Source organism: Misgurnus anguillicaudatus, chromosome 20, assembly GCF_027580225.2.
Source record: "Misgurnus anguillicaudatus chromosome 20, ASM2758022v2, whole genome shotgun sequence".
Lineage (NCBI taxonomy): Eukaryota > Metazoa > Chordata > Actinopteri > Cypriniformes > Cobitidae > Misgurnus > Misgurnus anguillicaudatus.
In genome coordinates, this window is record NC_073356.2 from 29,788,648 (window position 1) to 29,807,023 (window position 18,376).

At 35.1% G+C, this 18,376-nt stretch overlaps 2 protein-coding genes across 3 annotated transcripts in view; one reads left to right on the plus strand and one right to left on the minus strand.

Moving 5' to 3' along the window:
• Positions 1-152: 152 nt before the first annotated feature.
• On the minus strand, positions 153-7,858 carry styk1a (serine/threonine/tyrosine kinase 1a). The gene is made up of 10 exons (XM_073858484.1): positions 7,674-7,858; positions 7,077-7,144; positions 6,146-6,370; positions 5,634-5,867; positions 4,408-4,594; positions 4,029-4,104; positions 3,339-3,556; positions 3,211-3,251; positions 3,039-3,135; positions 153-1,056 (listed from the first exon to the last, which is right to left on the minus strand). Exons 2-10 carry the CDS (start codon positions 7,141-7,143, stop codon positions 861-863), a joined length of 1,341 nt encoding a protein of 446 aa, XP_073714585.1. The 5' UTR covers position 7,144; positions 7,674-7,858; the 3' UTR covers positions 153-860.
• A 2,986-nt stretch (positions 7,859-10,844) lies between these two features.
• clcn1a (chloride channel, voltage-sensitive 1a) overlaps positions 10,845-18,376 on the plus strand; it is a 33,157-nt gene continuing 25,625 nt past the window's right edge. Inside the window, exon 1 of one of the 2 annotated variants that reach the window (XR_012359783.1) lies at positions 10,845-11,027. Coding sequence is in view for 1 of the 2 variants with exons in the window: in XM_073858485.1 (XP_073714586.1) it covers positions 10,977-11,027 (51 nt within the window). In the remaining variant the exon portion in view is untranslated. The remainder of the gene's footprint in view (positions 11,028-18,376) is intronic. The other variant, XM_073858485.1, reaches the window with a different exon arrangement.

An 18,376-nucleotide genomic window follows, 5' to 3' on the forward strand; every position in this document is an offset into this window, starting at 1 on the left:
GACTAGGCTTGCAGTTAATTTTCCAGATGAGTTCAACTATGAATATTTGCGATGCTAGATATACATAAGTACAAAAATCCTTGTATTGACATCAGGAAAGCAGTACATTAGAAATTGATTAAGCGTATAGATTAAGAAGACAAGATAGTGTATATTTTTTGCATTTTGTGTCAGAATTAAATTTATTTTCCAAGTACTTAGCAGTGATATTCAGTACATGAATAAACCGTATATTTAGCAGCATATCTGATGCGCTGATGATAACAAAAATCTATTTACATACTAACAATAATAATAATAAATGTTGTTTAAATACATAGCCTACATACAATAATGATCACGCACTATCAATGCAAAACCAGACATATGCAAAGAGCAACTAAGGCACTTTTACAATTAAAGGATGTGGCTACATACCCATGGACTGAAATAAATAAATCCATATTGTGTTAAGTACTGTGCTAACAAAATGTTAATGACGTGTGTAACATATATTTAGGCTTTATGTACAGTATGACATAAACTTCCCCATTGAGTCATTTACATTACTTTAATTATAACAAATTTGGTGCAAATTATACTTTTTTTTCTCCATTATTTGGGTGTTTTCCTTATCACCCAAACATTTAAATTCCTTCATAATTTACTCAACTTCATGTTATTTCAAACCCGTGTGCCTAACACACAAACCAACCATAATGCACCAGACCAGTAATGCATCAGATTGGTTGCCCTGGGCTCTTTTTGAACGTTTTAAATGTACTAGCATGAAACCTTGCAATGGTCATTTATGAATAGCTAGTGTGCTGATCTTTTGATGATCAGTGATTCTTAAATTTGAATGACACACAAAAGAAGCATTAGAGCGCAGCATAGCTGAATGAATCTGTGTAACCCACTTCCTTCATGTAATTCTCTATGTCCAGCGGCTCTGACACTCTTATCACTGTCTGATCGTTTGCTCTGCTCTCTGCTGATTGGAGCTTTCGAATCAGCTCAGCCAATGAGGTTCGATCGTTTGGTTTCCAATGACAGCAGTTCTCCATGATGGAATATCTGCACAAATAAACATCACAGTTTATTAATAAACATATAATAATAAACTGCATAGCTAACAGTAAAATGTTTTTACTGTTGAATTTAAATTTTACTGTTAAATTTCATGCTATACACTATTTATTTATTGCTATTTACTTTTATATTGTTGACTATAATTTTATACATTTTAATAAGAAATATATATTTTTTAAAGATTCTGGTCACATATAATTATATAACACATATAATAATAAAACTGTTCATATTTTACCACATACTGTATATTGTGTACTATATGTATTATAATATATTGTTTACATATAAATGTATATAATTATATAAAAAATGTGTCATATATTTTACTGTATTTCATATGTATATATTGTATATATTATTCCGCATTTATTACACGGCTCTCTGGAATGCTTGATTCTGATTGGTCAGTTGAGACATTTGCAGGTTCATTCTTTTCAAATAATAACCGTTCCAAAGTAATAACGCATAGCCGGTACTACTTGTATGTTTTAAATCCCTCCGCGCCAACAAAGATTACTGTTTGGCGCCATCTTGTGACAAACACTGGACAACCACAATTAAGAATGGAAAATTTTGACATTCATTTTAACATGTACGGAAAAAACAAATCATTTAAACAGTGGATAGAAGAACGAACAACAACAAGACACAGAGAGCTTACTGAGACTGAACTTGAAAAAATAGAGCATGACAGCTAAGAAGCCAACACTCAAAGAAATACAGAATGGGCATTAAAACTTCTCAAAGATTGGCTAAAAGAGAAAAAAATTGACAGACAAGTATGAAGCAGAGGATCTTAATAAGGTATTACGATCATTTTATGCATCTGTGCAAAGTTTCGCGGAAGGATAAAAATGTTAATTTAAAACAAATATGCCAATAAAATGTTTCAAATTCATATTCATGTCCAGTTTTTTTTCTTATGTGGCAAGTAGCCGTGTAATAAGCGGGATAATGTAGAGGCAGCCGGTAGTTATCGGGTAAATAAGCCCCTTCAGTGTGATACAAGACCCTCCGCTTCGTGTCGGGTCCTGATCACACTGTCGGGGCTTATTTCCCGATAACTACCGGCTGCCTCTACATTATCCCTTACATATACTGCTACATGTATATATTATACAGCATATATACTGCTACATGTATATATTATACCGCATATATACTGTTACATATATATAATTTACCACATATATACGGTTACATGTATATATTATATCGCATATATATACTGCTACATGTATATATTATACCACATATATACTGCTAAATTTATATGCTATACTACATATATACTGCTACATTTATATATTATACTACATATATATATATATATATATATATATATATATATATATATATACTGTTACATGTATATATTATACCACATATATACTGCTAAATTTATATATTATACCACATATATACTGCTACATGCATATATTATACTACATATATATATATATACTGCTACATGCATATATTATACCGCATATATACTGCTACATGTATATATAATACTGCATATATATTGCTACAGAAATTACTGTTACATGTATATATTATACCACATATATACTGCTAAATTTATATGCTATACTACATATATACTGCTACATACATATTGTTGACTAATTTTATATATTTTATAAGTAATACTACTTGTTGGATTCTGGTCACGTATTATTTTCTTCATGTTCCTTTCCAAATAAAAATGTATTACTCAGAAATTGCTCTTTCAAAGCTTAGGAGACTTTATGAGGATCTCAGTTATTGTTTGTAAACAGTGAGATTTTACTTTGTATCAGATGTTTCAGAGGGTTCTGATCTTATGTGGGTTGATGTTTCAAACTCAACTCTCTCTCTCTCTCTCTCTCTCTCTCTCTCTCTCTCTCTCTGTGTGTGTGTGTGTGTGTGTGTGTGTGTGTGTGTGTGTGTGTGTGTGTGTGTGTGTGTTTTGGACTTACAGTGTTTTAGAGCAGCTGGGTGGTTTTTTCAATTTATTTCCTCTCTGTAAATACTGCAGAAGTTCACTTGGCATAATGTTGGGAAAAGGAACCTCACCTGAGATTACACACATGAAGTCATTTCAACAGTATCCAAATGTACATTTTAATGAACTTGGACAGACACACTTACCTAGCGTGACCATTTCATACAGCAAAATGCCAAACGACCATCTATGTTGGAATGAATGAGAACAAATAACATAAAGATCAAACGTCTATGAAGCACATCAAAGATACCGAACACTAAATTGCACTCACATGTCGCTACTGGGCTGCAGAGGTTTCCGTGCCAACACCTCTGGAGCTTGCCACTTCTTCATTTCTACATGTTCCACACTATCCATCGAAGAACCCACATCCATCGCCCTCCGAAATGCTGGACCCAACCCCCAAAGCTTGACTGACAGGTCCCGACCAACCAGGATGCTTCGAGCTCTGACGTTGCCATGGATGTAGTTTTTACTATGCAGATACTCCTATGATTTAGGAGACATTTTATCAAAAACAACAATTAACAATAACTTCATTGTATGTTATAAATCATAAAGGCCATGATCAATGCATATAAGAGTTAAAGTCACAATATGATTTATTAAGTTATCTGTATATTCTGTCAAAAGCAGGTACACTCTAAAAAATTTGCTGTAATTTTGCAGCTGGTTGCCAGTAACTTACTGTAGAAGATAAAGTCAAAAAATGTTTCATGTTCATTTAACTTTGAACAAAATGTTGCCAGTAAATAACATAAATGTAAAATCTACAGTAAGTTACTGGCAGCTAGTTGCCAGTAATACCCATTAATACTGTAATTTCTACAGACATTTTTTACAGTGTAGCTCATAAATGCCTTCGGTTCATAAATGTATTTATTTACACTGCTAGGCTTTTCTTACAGCTGTCAATATGATTCTCTGATGTTATTATCTGTAAGCAAATCTGTTATCTAACCAGAGCAGATCCAATCTGAGCGCCCATGGTAAAGATTCGCCTTTCAGTCAAGTCACACGGTGCTGTCTGACCCGTGTGTTCCTATAAAAAAGATTTACAACCAGTCATAAAGATGAAGATTATGTGTTCACACTGACAACTGACAGTTGCATTAAGAAAAATATTGATCACAAAATATGCTCTCCATAAGGACAGAGAATGTCTCTCTCCAAAGACCAACTACTTTACAAAGTATAACTTTATGAAGGATACAGTATAAATAAAAAATGAACAAGCTATTCAATACTGTATTTTCCAACCTTTACTGTTTTAAACAAAGCATGACAGTACAAGAAATAAAGGTTTATTTATTGGACATTAAGATAGATGGGGATTTTTCTGTTCCTGTCTGCACCTCCACAGGAAGCTTAACAGGTCTCTGTGTTCCAGCTCCTCCATCACGATCATCAATGGCCTTTCCACAGTCACCACACCCAGCAGTCTGGGCAGAGATGTGTGAGGGCCCAGCTCTTTCAGGAAGCGGGCAAATCCCAGAAAAGATTTATGCTCTCGGGAATCAGCAGATTCTGCAGGCGGGGAAATAAAGCAGGAATAAGGAATGAGTTTATTTCGGTTCAGGCTACATTTACATGTATGCATTTGCCAGATGCTTTTATGCAAAGCAACTTACAAGCCATCCAGCACATTATCAGTATCAGTGGTCCTTGGGGATTAAACCCATGACCTTTGTGCTGCTAATGCAATGCTCAGCCAATTATGCTACTGGAACACATGTAGTTTAATTGTAAGCTTATATGCATGTCTATGAGACATCTGCCTACAAAAACGCAGCTCAGAAACAAACAAATGTTGTTTGAAAGGGAATTTTACATTAATAGATCTAAATCTTTAGTCCTTTATATTTTGATTTTATAAGAGAGTTTGCGAAAATTAACCATGGTTTTACTAACATGGTTACACTTTTACTACAATAAACCATATTAATTTTCGTGAGGGAAACCGTACACTTATTACATTCTCTAAAATGTTGCCTTTGTGTTTGAAAATCTTTTTCTTACCTTACCATTACAAGCTGCAATTTGTTTTTTCGCCTTTTCTTTTGTCTATTTTTAATTTCCTAATTTTTCCTTTGTGTTCTATTGTCTTCCACTGATAATAATATGTCGTCAAAATATATCTTATAAGGATTAATTTAAAAAAATAATAAAACTTATTTTGTAGGGAAGCAATTCTGTATTGGAGAAGAAAATATTAGAAAATTTAAAAAAAAATAATAGAAGATGCACGAGACGAGTTGCGAGAAATGACGTCAAACGGGGCGTGTCGATTTCTAACAGGATGAAACGCGTCAAACTGTTTGAAATGGAAGTCTGTTGTCAATGGTAATAAATGATGAAGTTGTTTTAGCTAAAAATAAGCAAAATATGGATCATCTTAAAAAAACTAAACCAACGAAAACTTAAATACCAACGAAATGAAAATTAAGTCTAAGGAAACCTGTAGTTTTTGATACATCCTCTATTGTTTTGTTTGGTTGACGCTATTTCTAGAATCTGTTAGATTATGTCTGATTACTCAATCTCTGTTCTTCTCCTTTAGGTTTACCTTTAAGCACTCGTAAAATGACGGGCTGTTTGTCCATGACAGCTCTGTACAGTGTGACAGAATCGTGGTGTTGCACAGAGAGGGTAGGCGGCAGTGGTGTGATCAGTTCAAAGATGTCACGGCTCCTCTCTGTGGACGTCTGCGGTACTGCAGGTTTGCCATTCTGGTTGTTATGATGACTTTTGGCTGACATTGGGATAACCTCATGCTCCATTGGGTTAAACTGAGGTGGTGCTGTTTGTGTTAAATTAAACATGAAGAAACATTTGAATTGTTAAGACATTAGTTTCTTAAAAATATACAGACATACAATACCTAACAGCTTTTTTTGAATAGGTGTCACAAAATGACTGGCTTAGTAATATTTGTAAATAAACATTTTACATAAACACACAATATATAAATAAATATTGTGATCATTAATAAAAAATAAGATTGCTAAATAAAGCATGTATAGATCGTTTAATGTAGGATATACAGTCCAATGTAACAAAAATAGCTTGTGTAGTTACCATCAATGCCTTGCAGGTGCTGTCTGGCGCTGTTGCGATGCCTATTTGTTGATGCTTGTGTGTTATTAGGGTTGTGTTTGTCATGTTTTTCAATTATATGGTGTTGATAAGGCTTTGTTGGCTTATGGTAGCAACATTTGAGCACCAACACGATGATAAATATGGTGAAAAAAAGCACAAAAAACACCACTGGAACAACGATCAGTTCTACTTCATATAAAAGCACTTCTGCAGGAAAGAATAAGAGAAAGATTGTTAGTTTGATTTTTATAACACCTGAACACACTTAACACATAACATAACATAGTCATAAGACTTTATATATGTCAGTACATAAATTTAGACGAATGTTAGTTTAACAGATAATCTCACCGGGCGACTTATGTATACGTAATTTCAAAGAAGCATTTGTTTTGACAGGTTGTTACAACAATGCATTCAACGAAAGTATTTTTCGAGATCCTTAAAAAAAGCATTTTGTGGATAAAGGGACCTTGTTTCTGAAATACTATATATTGTCATACTTGCTTATCATAGTTCAATGAAAAGACACTACACCATTATTATGACATCAAAAGTCTCACAACTTTACTAAGTACGCTCATCAGACGGAAACTTTTCATTGCATATAATGTAGCTACGCCTGTATTCCTCTCTAAAGTCACCCACATCATATGCAAATGTCTGAATAGATAGCACTGTTCATGTGTCTTTGATGTTTTATCTCATTTAGGTTGCAATATGAATCAGAACTGCTACTAACATGCTGTACAGTATATCTTATTTTTACAGTATTCATTCCTACACAATTTGCCTATAAGGGTTTGACTTAAATGACATAAATTGACTCAAAACCTTAAGAAATAATATAAGCATATATTTTTCAATATAAGTTGAAAAAGTGATAGAAGGATGACAATGAATTGAACACATAAAAGCACTTCACAGAGAGTATTGCCTGGTATACATGGATACGTTAAGTTAGACGTATTAGACATACTGTTGAGGAAAACATTTTTTTTTGTAACTTGATATTCAACAATACAAGCACAACAAACAATGACTATATTTCATACTGTATATTTGAATATCAATTATAATCTAAAACGAATATTCATGTAGAAATGTGTACATAAAATGACACACATGAGTTACTCTCACAGCTGATTAGTCTTTAACAATGCATTCTTGGTTTAAATGCATTGTTTTCCATTTGTTTAACAGAATAAAAGACTCTCAAAGACTGTCACTCAACCAGTTCTTCTGCATTATGATGCCTAGGCATCATACTCTCACACCCGACACATGCACGCACTCACACCCAAAACACACAAACACTAAACAATATGAGCTTTGCAAACAGCTAGTTTCGTTTCAAAAAAAATTTAATAGAAAACTTAATTTTAAATATAGGAATGTATCGTGTATTTCATATTAAACTAACTAATATGGAAAGTTTGACATGGGTGTATAATATCTTTCTAACAGTGCTTTAAAATATATGTTTCAAATCAGTAAATAAACTTACATGTCATCCTCCTCTCTGTGGAAAAGTGATTGAACTGTTTCTCATATTCTCTCTCTTCCTTTTTAGAAGTTGTTCTGTTATAATCAGCTATTCAAAAACAACACTATGTGTTTTTCCATGCTGTACAGTCTTGTATCCGGACTATCATCAGGTCTGTCTCTTCTGACTCTACAGGTTTTTTATTTTTTTTTGTGAACCACATACCTGCATTTTTACTGCCACACCCCCAGCCTACAGCTTTAGGCTCCGCCTTCCCATGCCAAACATTTGTGTACCATAACTGATGATTTGATTGGTTCTCAGGTTCAGTAATTTAATTCAATTCAATTAAAATATATATATATATATATTATATACAAAAATAAACTAGTTAATGATCACCCAGTAATATTTATTTATATGATCAAAATCTAAAAACACACAAAAAATGCTGGGTTATTTTTATTGGGGTCAAAAAGGGACAAACCCAGCCAATGGGTTAAATTAACCACGAAAATTTTTATATTTGACCCAACAATGGGTTAAAACAACATTGTAAAAAATTCCATAGAAATTGCAGCTGGGTTGCCGGTAATTTACCGTAGATTTACATTTATGTTATTTACTGCCAAGAGTTTGTTCAAAGTTAAATGAACATTAAACATTTACAAGTCTTTGTCTTTACAGAGTAAAACTAAAAAAACAGCATCAAGCAAAACATTCTGGGAAACAAAATCTGAAGCAAAAAACAGAAAAAGGTTGATGATGATTTCTGATTCCCAGAATGCTTTGCATGAGGCTGTTATTGTATAGTTTTATTCTGTAAAGATAAAGACTTGTTAATATTTAAAATTTATTTAACTTTGAACAAACTCTTGCCAGTAAATAACATAAATGTAAATCTACTGTAAATTACCGGCAACCCAGCTGCAATAACATTGAAATTTCTACGGATTTTTTACAGTGAACCCAAAATTACAACCTAATGGGTTGGGTTCATACCTGTTACTGTAATTATACTGTGCCATTTTTTTGTAAAGCTTATTTCCATAACTATAATTTGAAGTTTTGTGAAAAATGTGTATTATATACGTAAAGCATGTTTATAATATTGCAAGTTTATTTTTTATTTAACTATTTGCTTTCTATTAAGAGTCCTAAGTTTGATTTCTTACCCTTATTTACATTTACGCATTTGACAGACACTTTTACCCAAAAAGACTTAAAGTGCATAACAACATTTTTTTTATCACCATATGGGTGATTCTCTCTTGAAGCCTTTTTTTTGCACATCATATGCAAATGTCTGAATAGATAGTACTGTTCATTTGTCTTTGATGTTTTATCTCATTTAGGTTGCAATATAGGATGTTACAGTCACTGACCTGGCCGTCCAGAATGAAAGACAACATTCCAACTTGAACCCATTGAGCGAGCTGTCTCTTTACTACCGCGTGGTTTTATACATCTTGCCGCTGATTGGGCCGACATTTCTGACACACCCAACAAACAAGAGAAAACGCTTTTTAAACCTGCATGTTGCATGCCATTGCTCACCGTTTCCAGGAAACATGTCATTCAATCCGGAAACCGTAGCAAAACGTTGTGCACCGGTGTGAGATTGAACGTGACCCTGCTTACCTGGTAGCCATCTTGAGTGTCACAGTCAATTATGTCCCTTTCAACAATTTTTTTTTAATGTTAGTTCCTTGAGAACAATGATTAAAAATTGTTGCGGAGGATGAGAAATTTTTTCTTGGACACATTTATATTCTTTATTATTGTCTCTACATTTACCAATGATCACCAAATACAACATGTTTCTTTTCTGTAAATGTTTATAGTATAACATGCACTGAAGGTTTTTAGATTTTTTTATTATAAATATTTCCATGTCAAAGAACCGAAATCCAGTAATGGACATGTTGCGGTAATGAAAATTTTCCCCTTAAATGTGGGGAGAAAAATTGGTTTGTATGATGTCATTTGAAATCATGTGCATGAAGAGACTATAACTCTAATTTCGCGAGAATCAACCATTATGTGTGCCTTGGGTTCGAACCATAGACTGTAAAAAATATGGACCTAATGTCTGTGACGTCCTCCATAGGTTTTTGAAGAGCTTTTTTGAAGCCAATAGTAGGCAGTGTCTGCCATTTATGGGTACATAACCGAAAATTGGAAAAGAGGCGGAACGTGGGTAAACCTGAGGTTCCTGGTTGTTGAAACCACGCCCACCTAGCTCCATTCTAGTGATAGCAGTGGCAGTTCACCCATAAATCAAGTGGCCACGTCCTTAATTATACAAACTTTAAGGCTTAATATAATTTATACGAATGAGCTACAAAAAAATTCACCCTCCTCACAGTTGTCATGAAGGGCAAAATTAGCTATATAGACCAAAAACACTTTTTGTACCAGGCTGTAAACATATTATTTTCTGCTCTGAAGTTTTGGCATTTTAACATCGGGGTCTATGGGACTTGACTCCCTTTTGGAGCCTGCCTCTATAGCGGCCCGTCAAAAAATTGCAGTCTAAGTCATTTCCACGTTGGCTTCATCAGAGAGATCGGAAGGTTGCCCCTCAGTTCGAACCCATGACCTTTTGTGCAGCTAACACAAAGCTCCACCACTGAGCTATTTGAGGAGCACCAATATACGCATCCTTATCCAACATACATATAAATATATTTATCTCTTTAACTATCTTGTGAGTATGTTGCTCAACATACTGATGAAAAGGGTAAATCGGAGATGGCCAGGGTTGATCAGGTCCTCCCTGTTCTCCCCTCATCATGTTTCAAGGGGGGGCAGGGAGTTCCTTCTGCTGTCCCCTGTCCAAATGAACAGGTGATCAAAGTCTTAGTGTGTTGCCAGGGGCGACCAGATGGGCCCACGAAACAAGCCAGACCCACTAATGAAGCGGTACACAGGGTTTAGATTGGCATCTACTGCTCACAACCTTGTATCAATCACATACACACACACAAGAGCAGAAACACATGTACATGACCCAAGCACATGTACAGATATGTACATACACCACACACACACACACAAAACTTAATTGGGCAATGGGACTGCTGTATTGCACCACATGAGAAGGTGTGTGAGAGAAAGTGTGAGAGAGAGAGAGAACGAGAGATGCCTGTGCATGCATGAAGCCAGGAAAACTGTGTGTGTTGGAGAGAGAGAGTGAAAGAGATATTGAGAGAACTTGTGTGTGTGTGTGTGTGTGTGTATGTGCCCTCAGTCCGTGCCACCCCAGGGTGGGAATGCTAAGACAGACAGGCGGTTTATTTTTGGGAAAGTGACACTGTGTCAATGGCCGCAGATGCGTCGCAAAGGAAGTCTCTGAGATATCAGCAAACCCTGGTCAGTCACACTCACCTTTTATTTACTGCTATTTATGTTTCTGCTGTTTTCCCTTTGCTGTGTTGGGATTCGCTGTTGTTCTGTCATTTAAACCTTCTGCGCTCAGCATGACTTGTTTGTTTCTGTTGTCACTGTTGAGGGTTGATTCAATGTGTTGAGTGTGAATTTATACAAGAGTTTAATGAGCGATTGTGTTGTTATAGGAGGTTTTGTTCCTTTAGTTTGGTGTTTCGATTAAGCATTTAATAATTTAAACAACAATAATTGAAGTTTAAAGTAAAAAGTACTGTTAAAAATGTGTATAGAAATTACAGTAATACTGGCATCTGTTTGTTCAAAGTTAAATGAACATTAACAAGTCTTTATCTTGACAAAATAAAACTTAAATAACACCCTCATGCAAAGCATTCTGGGAATCATAATCTGAAGAAAAAAGCAGAAAAATGTAAATGAGGATTTTTGTTCCCAGAATGCTTTGCATGAGATTTTTATTGTATAGTTTTATTCTGTAAAGACTTATTAATGTTCGTTTAACTTTGAACCAACTGTTGCCAGTAAATAACAGTAAATAACAACTACAGCATTTTTTACAGTGTTAAGTATTGTTTGTATCATTTAATTTTTACAATTTTAGTATGAAACCTTACATTTGTGCATTTCTGTATTTTGGGATTGTACTTTGTAACTACTTTGGTTTAATGAAGTAATGTGCAAAACAAAGAATTTATTAGGTTACACTACAAACTACAAAAATAAGTTCAAAGTTTAATAATAACTTGATTAACTGTTAGAAAGATTTATTCAACTGTTTCTCTGAAAAAATGATCATTACACACTATCATAAATCCCAAATCCACAACATTAGTTCTTCTGTCTAAATCCAACTGAAGGTTGACCAAATCCTTATTGGATCTTTATTCCAAGCCCTGTGACAAATGTTTAAAAGGGGACATATCATGACAATCTGACTTTTTCCATGTTTAAGTGCTATAATTGGGTCCCCAGTGCTTGTATTAACCTAGAAAATGTGAAAAAGATCAACCCAGTAACTTAGTTTTGTTAAACCATTATCTGCAAGCATGTAAAAAATAGGTCATTGAAAATTTTCTCCCCTTGTGATGTCAAAAGGGGATAAAACTGCCCCTTAACTCTTTCCCCGCCAGCGTTTTTTAAAAAAGTTGCCAGCCAGCACCAGCATTTTTCATGATTTTCACACGTGAGGCGCTACTTCTGGGTTGTATAAGTTGCGGAAGTGCGCCACCTGGTGGATAAAAGCCGGAAATTCTCGTCATTGGCAGGGAAGCGTTTTCTCTTAAATGACGAGTTATCTCGTCAATGGCGGCGAAAGAGTTAATCTGCACTATCCAACCACAGCACTGCCATTTAGTGCAGAGATCAGCTCATTTGCATTTAAAAAGGACACACCCCAAAACTGTACATTTTTGCTCACAAAGTGGCAATTTTAACATGTTATAATAAATTATCTTTATATTTTGAGCTAGACCTTCACAAACGTATTCTGGGGACACCAAAGATTTATTTGACATCTTAAAAATGTCTTGTGAAATGTCCCATTTAACACAGACTTTTTTTTGTAAAGATGTCTAGAAAGAAAATCAGCCAAATTTACACTGTTGCACAAGTAAAAAACACAATCATAAACGCATTACTTAAGCTCATCCTGTCAGTAGTAGATCCTGTACAACCAGAATATCTAAAGTGACAGACCGATTGCTTACACTGATTTGCACTGGATGAAAGAAAGCAAAGCTAGAATATTTGACATTGCATTTAACTATTTAGTAGATGCTTTTATCCAAAGCGACTTACAAATGAGATAACTTTTTGTCAGGTGCAGTTTACAAAACTATGTTTACAAGTAGGACTGGTGCTGTAGCTAGGAAAGAAAACAATAGGAGAGGGTTTTTTTGAGAGATGGTGATGTATCTTCACGAGAGGGATTATCAAGGTGTTTCTTTCTTATGTAATCAGTTAAGGTCATTTATTGCGGTTTATGTAATGATGTCACAGAGTGATATATGAAACAGCATGTAGCATTGTGTGTGTGCGTGCAAATATACAGTAGGCTACTGTCAAATGAACATGTAGTTTGGGTTATCTGTCATTCACTGTCTACTAAATAAAACACCTTTATATACAATAAACAGGATACATGCATGCTTTGGAAATATTCGTTTGAGAGTTGCATTTTGTTTAATTCACAGTTGATATTGTCACCCTGTGTCTCAGGCTGCATTTGAATGTGTCACATGTATTTATTTATACATTCCTTATTGCATTGTTGTCATCGAAGTCGAGCTCAGAGAAAGAGCTTTAGCATAATGACCAGCATGTCAGGATATGCTGACAAGTGTGACCATCACAGCACTGGAATAACTTCTATTTTAGAAGACCTTCAGCAGAATTACATGACTTTGCATAACATCACATGACGACAGCATAACAATCGCCTCAACAGCCCACACATACAGCCATATATACGCATGGGCCTAAAACACATCCACATGTCCACATGCAATCTCCTGTGCGGCCGTTTCTAATTTAAATGACGGCAGAAGTGCATGAGCAGATTTGTAACGTAACATAGATGACTTGATCTATCTATCTGATCAACCTACTGGATTAATTCATCTACAACATGCTTTGTCTTAACACTAGGTTTATTGTTAGCTGCCAGTTAGCATGAGAGTGTCGCCTGGTTATACATTTCCAACTTTGAGGCCTTAAGGGACAGATGAGCAAATTAGAAGAAAGATCCACACAGACGAGCAGAGAGAGAGAGAGAGAGAGAGGTGTAGAGAAGTGTGGCTGTGAACATTGGGTCACACCAAAGATATTATTAGCACCCCAGCTTGTGTTACAAACCCCGGTTGAAAGAAGTTAGCTTCAGTCTGGGGGGGTGCAAACCTGTTAATGTAGAATCGGACCGGAACAGGAGGTGGATCTAGAGAAAGCAAGGGATTACATGTACTGTGGGAATGGGTGAATGTAACTGGATAGATGGATGGAATGAAAGACAGATATGTTATGAGAAAGAGAGATGCATGATAAACCTATCATCCACATGGTCCTGTTCCAAAGGTGATAGTGAGCGCTTTGATTCAATACAATTTTAAACCGCAAAATAGCAATAAAAACAAATATAGACGCAAGTTTGATGGGTTCAGAAACGTTAGCGACTGCAGATGAATGCTTAAACAGATCAGTGTGGTTTTAGCGCATGTGTAAAGATAAATGAATTAAAAAAATTAGTGCTGGGCAAAGATTAATCACAATTAATCGCATACAAAATAAAAGTTAATTTTAGCATAATATACAAGTGTGTGCTGTGTGTAATTATTATGTATATATAAATACACACACATTCATGTATTTAAGAAATATTTACATATATATTTATTTATTTATTTATTTATTTATTTATATGCAAAATATTCTATATTATATATAAAATTTTTTTATTATATATAAATAAAAAAAAATTGAAATGTATGTAAGTGTGTTTATATATACAGAATAATTACACACAGCACACACACATATTATGCTAAAATTAACTTTTATTTTGTATGCGATTAATCGTGATTAATCTTTGCCCAGCTCTAAATAAAAAACTAATTTTGCTTAACTAAAGCAATTTGAAATATGTGTTATATATATATATATAGTTAATTTTAGCATAATATGTGTGTGTGCTGTTTGTAATTATTATGTATATATAAACACACTCAAATACATATATAAGTTAGTTTATTAACAGCCTATTAAAAACAAATCACAGGAAAGTCTTTAAGAACTTTTTTTTCAAATAGCAAATGGATTATATTTAGAGCAAATGGAAACATGAGTCTTCAATTTTTTATATAAGCTGTTTGCAGTTCCTGTAGCTCAGTTGAGATAGGGCATTGAGTTAGCAGTGAAAAAGTCATGGGTTTGATTCCCAATGAACACTGGGATACTGATAGGTTGATGTAAAGATTTGTATAAAAGTACCTACTGTACATTTGACATAAAATCCTCATAATCCTACTATATACTGCATGGCAATAGGCTAATTGTCTCATTTGTGTCATTTTTTTATTTCTCTTAACTGGCAAAAAAAAAACTATTAAGTCGCCTGGTCAATGAATGAGCAACATTTTAAGTAATAAAAATTTCTCTGTGGGTCCACTATGCATAGCAGAGCTTTTACTGTTCTCTGGCCAGTGTAGTTCATTCTAAGGTTACATATGAATAGCATAGCTTATGGTATGAGTTATACAGGGGGCTTAATAGTATCTCAAATGCTAATGGAAAAATGTGTTAGCTGTAAGATATGCCATATATATTAATATTACATGTGTGCATGTGGCTAAGCTTTGTTTGGAGAAATAGATAGAAAGCTACTGCATCTGTCCTTTCTGATATCATTACCTACTGTACAGATCGGAGTGGTCAGCAAATTCTAGTCTCAGCCTCAGACGCCACGCCCACAAACTGTTGGCTGAACGTCTGATGTTTTTCGTACACTTTTCTGGAAACCCTGTGAGAATGTCTAAAGTCGTCTTTTGATTGGTTGAAATAAACCGGATTTCCAGGAGACGCGAGTGTCGCGATTAGTTTCGGTCCCTGGAAAACAAAGCTCTGGCGTTCCATTGATGCAGAGAATCAGTCATGTCCACGTGGATAATAATGACCAGTTATCATGATCAGCTAAACATTGGACTCTCAAAAATATGCAAAGTTCGCAGCATAGACTCTCTAAAAGACGTCCAAGAGTTTTGCTTGAGGCAGTTAGTGGAGTCAAAAAGTTTGGTTCTCCTGAATTGCTTGTATGTGTTAAAAAGTGGAGAGATATGCTTCAAACAGACATTTAACGGGAGCGTCTCATTGGTGTGGCTGTTGATGAAGTGCACAACGTTGTTCTTTGGTGAGTAATGTTGTTTATTTAGATGCTATTCGATTGCGGCTGGTTATTTCAATAACTGACTTGTTGCCAGCCAGCTCGTTATTGTGGGGAGTCCGAAATGTGATGCTAGACAAAACAAACTGTGATTGGTTGATTGACATGTCGGTCAAACAGCTTGTGGGTGGGCTTTGTCCAGAAAAAGCTGCGAAAAACACCAGACCTTCAGTATGAAGGTCTGGCTACGCGAGACTAAGCAAATTCAGGCTTTTCTTTACTGACAAAACTGGAAAATCTGATGGCAAAATGCTCAGTAATGTTTCATGGTAATAAGTAACTTTGTAAACGGTGTAAAAATTACCTCAATTCTAATTGAGGAACCTAACGAATACCAAGATGTATGGCATGAAGTGTTCTCCACATTTGTTTGCTGGACAGACAGGAACCCAGTCATTGCTGTGAACTACTAGGATATACATATCGTAATTACAAGATTACAGCATCTAAAAGCCTTCACATCCTCGTAGAGTTCGTAATTACAGCTTGTGGACTGGGATTTTTCTTAGCGCTACGACTTCTTCTTCTAGTACCACATGACCGCTGCAACCTAGGGCTGCACGATTCGGGAAAAAAATCTAATTGCGATTTTTCTGATCAAAATTGCGATTCGCAATTTAAAGTGCGATTCATTAGTATATAATAAAAGAGGTACATCCAGGTTTGTTGTGGTGGTTTTAATAGCACCAAAGAAAGATGCTGTGCTACTGTTTATTTAAAACCTCTTAAACATTGTACCAAGTTGTCTGCAGGACTTTGCTATTCTGCAGACAAACTTTTTTTTTAATCTAAGAACATTAAAAAAAATACAATTTAATTTTTTTTTTTTGAAAGTTTTATTTAAAATAACATATAGGCCAATGTATTTTGGCTGTCACTACAACAATGCATCTGACAAGCAAATGTTTAGTTTTTCTTTTAATCATAAGATAATACTCATCTTGTTTTACTTTTCAGGCATCTGTAATAAATGTAAATATATTAGTTATTAGAATCTATGATTTAACATAAGCAAAAAATACAAATAAAAGACTGCACAGTCCTCACTGTAGGATTTTAAATGTGGAGCTGCAGAAGCTTGTTCAGTTAAGAGTAAGGAGTGATTTTAATTTTTGGTGTGTAATAAACATTTCGGACACAGAAAGCACCAGGTTACTGTCACTTTAAGACACAAGACAGCTAAACTGCTCTGCTTCAATATAGCCTACTGATAAACATCCAGCTGTTTATGTTCACTTAGACTAGAAAGAAAACTTAAGTTTGGTGATCACGCGTGTGCTGACTGCTCTCTGTGTGCGCGCTTCATGAACCCTCATGCCTGTAAATATTCAAAGCGGTGCAGATGTGCGCGTGCAAGAAAGTATAATGTACCTGTTTCGTCTGCTGTGTTCCGGGCTTTAATGAAACCTGCTTATAGTCTGATGAGGCGTTTGTCAGTGTTTGCGATGCATGACGAGAAACGGACGTATATACACCTTTCTTTAAGTCCAACATTACACAAAAGGGAAATGTTTTCGCGCATTTCTGTCCTTTCATTTGCCGGTTAATGAGTTATAATGCGTTTTTAAAATGACTGAATCCAAAATCTGCCAACTTCATGACATTCCGCGTTGTGCAGTTAATTCCATTTGTATGCATTTCGCGATTCTGTCCGTGTTTTCCGCATCGAGGAAATCATATGGCCGTACACTTTGTTGAGGAGTTGAACTGCTGCTCGCGCTCATGTTTTCCAAATGGTGTGATGACGTGTAGTCAGCACCTCAGTGTTCATGCACTCTATTGGTCTAAACTGCATCAAACGTAAAATGCGCATGAAGCGAACTGTCAAAAACTGCGTACTAGATGATTGTTATATTTAATAGTTTTGAATCGAAATAATCGCATTTCTTGCGATTCGAAAATCGCAACCATTCACATCGCGATTTCGGTTTAAAAACGATTAATCGTGCAGCCCTTCCACTCACTTATTATTGTTACCTGACGCACTTTCTGTGTTTTTGCAATATTTAATAGAAGCATTAAATGTAATTTAATGTTGTACTGATGTATTTTACATCTGCCACAATATTCTTTCACACGGTTTTTATTTTAAGTTGTTACTTTTGCTACAGATAAGTTTATCGCTAGATTATTGCTACGCATTTTCCCCACTTCGAGAAAGTGAACATCTTCCGAGTGGAATGTCACGTGTCGCCATCACAAAATAACGGTAATAACCTTTTAACAATCTATGGTAATAATAACGCGTGAATGCAGTAATATAAGTCGAATGAATGAGCAAAACCGTCTGTTTCATGTGTCAGACAATAGATGGCGCTCATTTGACTTTTGGTTTGTTGAGGTGACATTTTGTTAAGCATTCAATTCATACACTGTTTTTCTACGT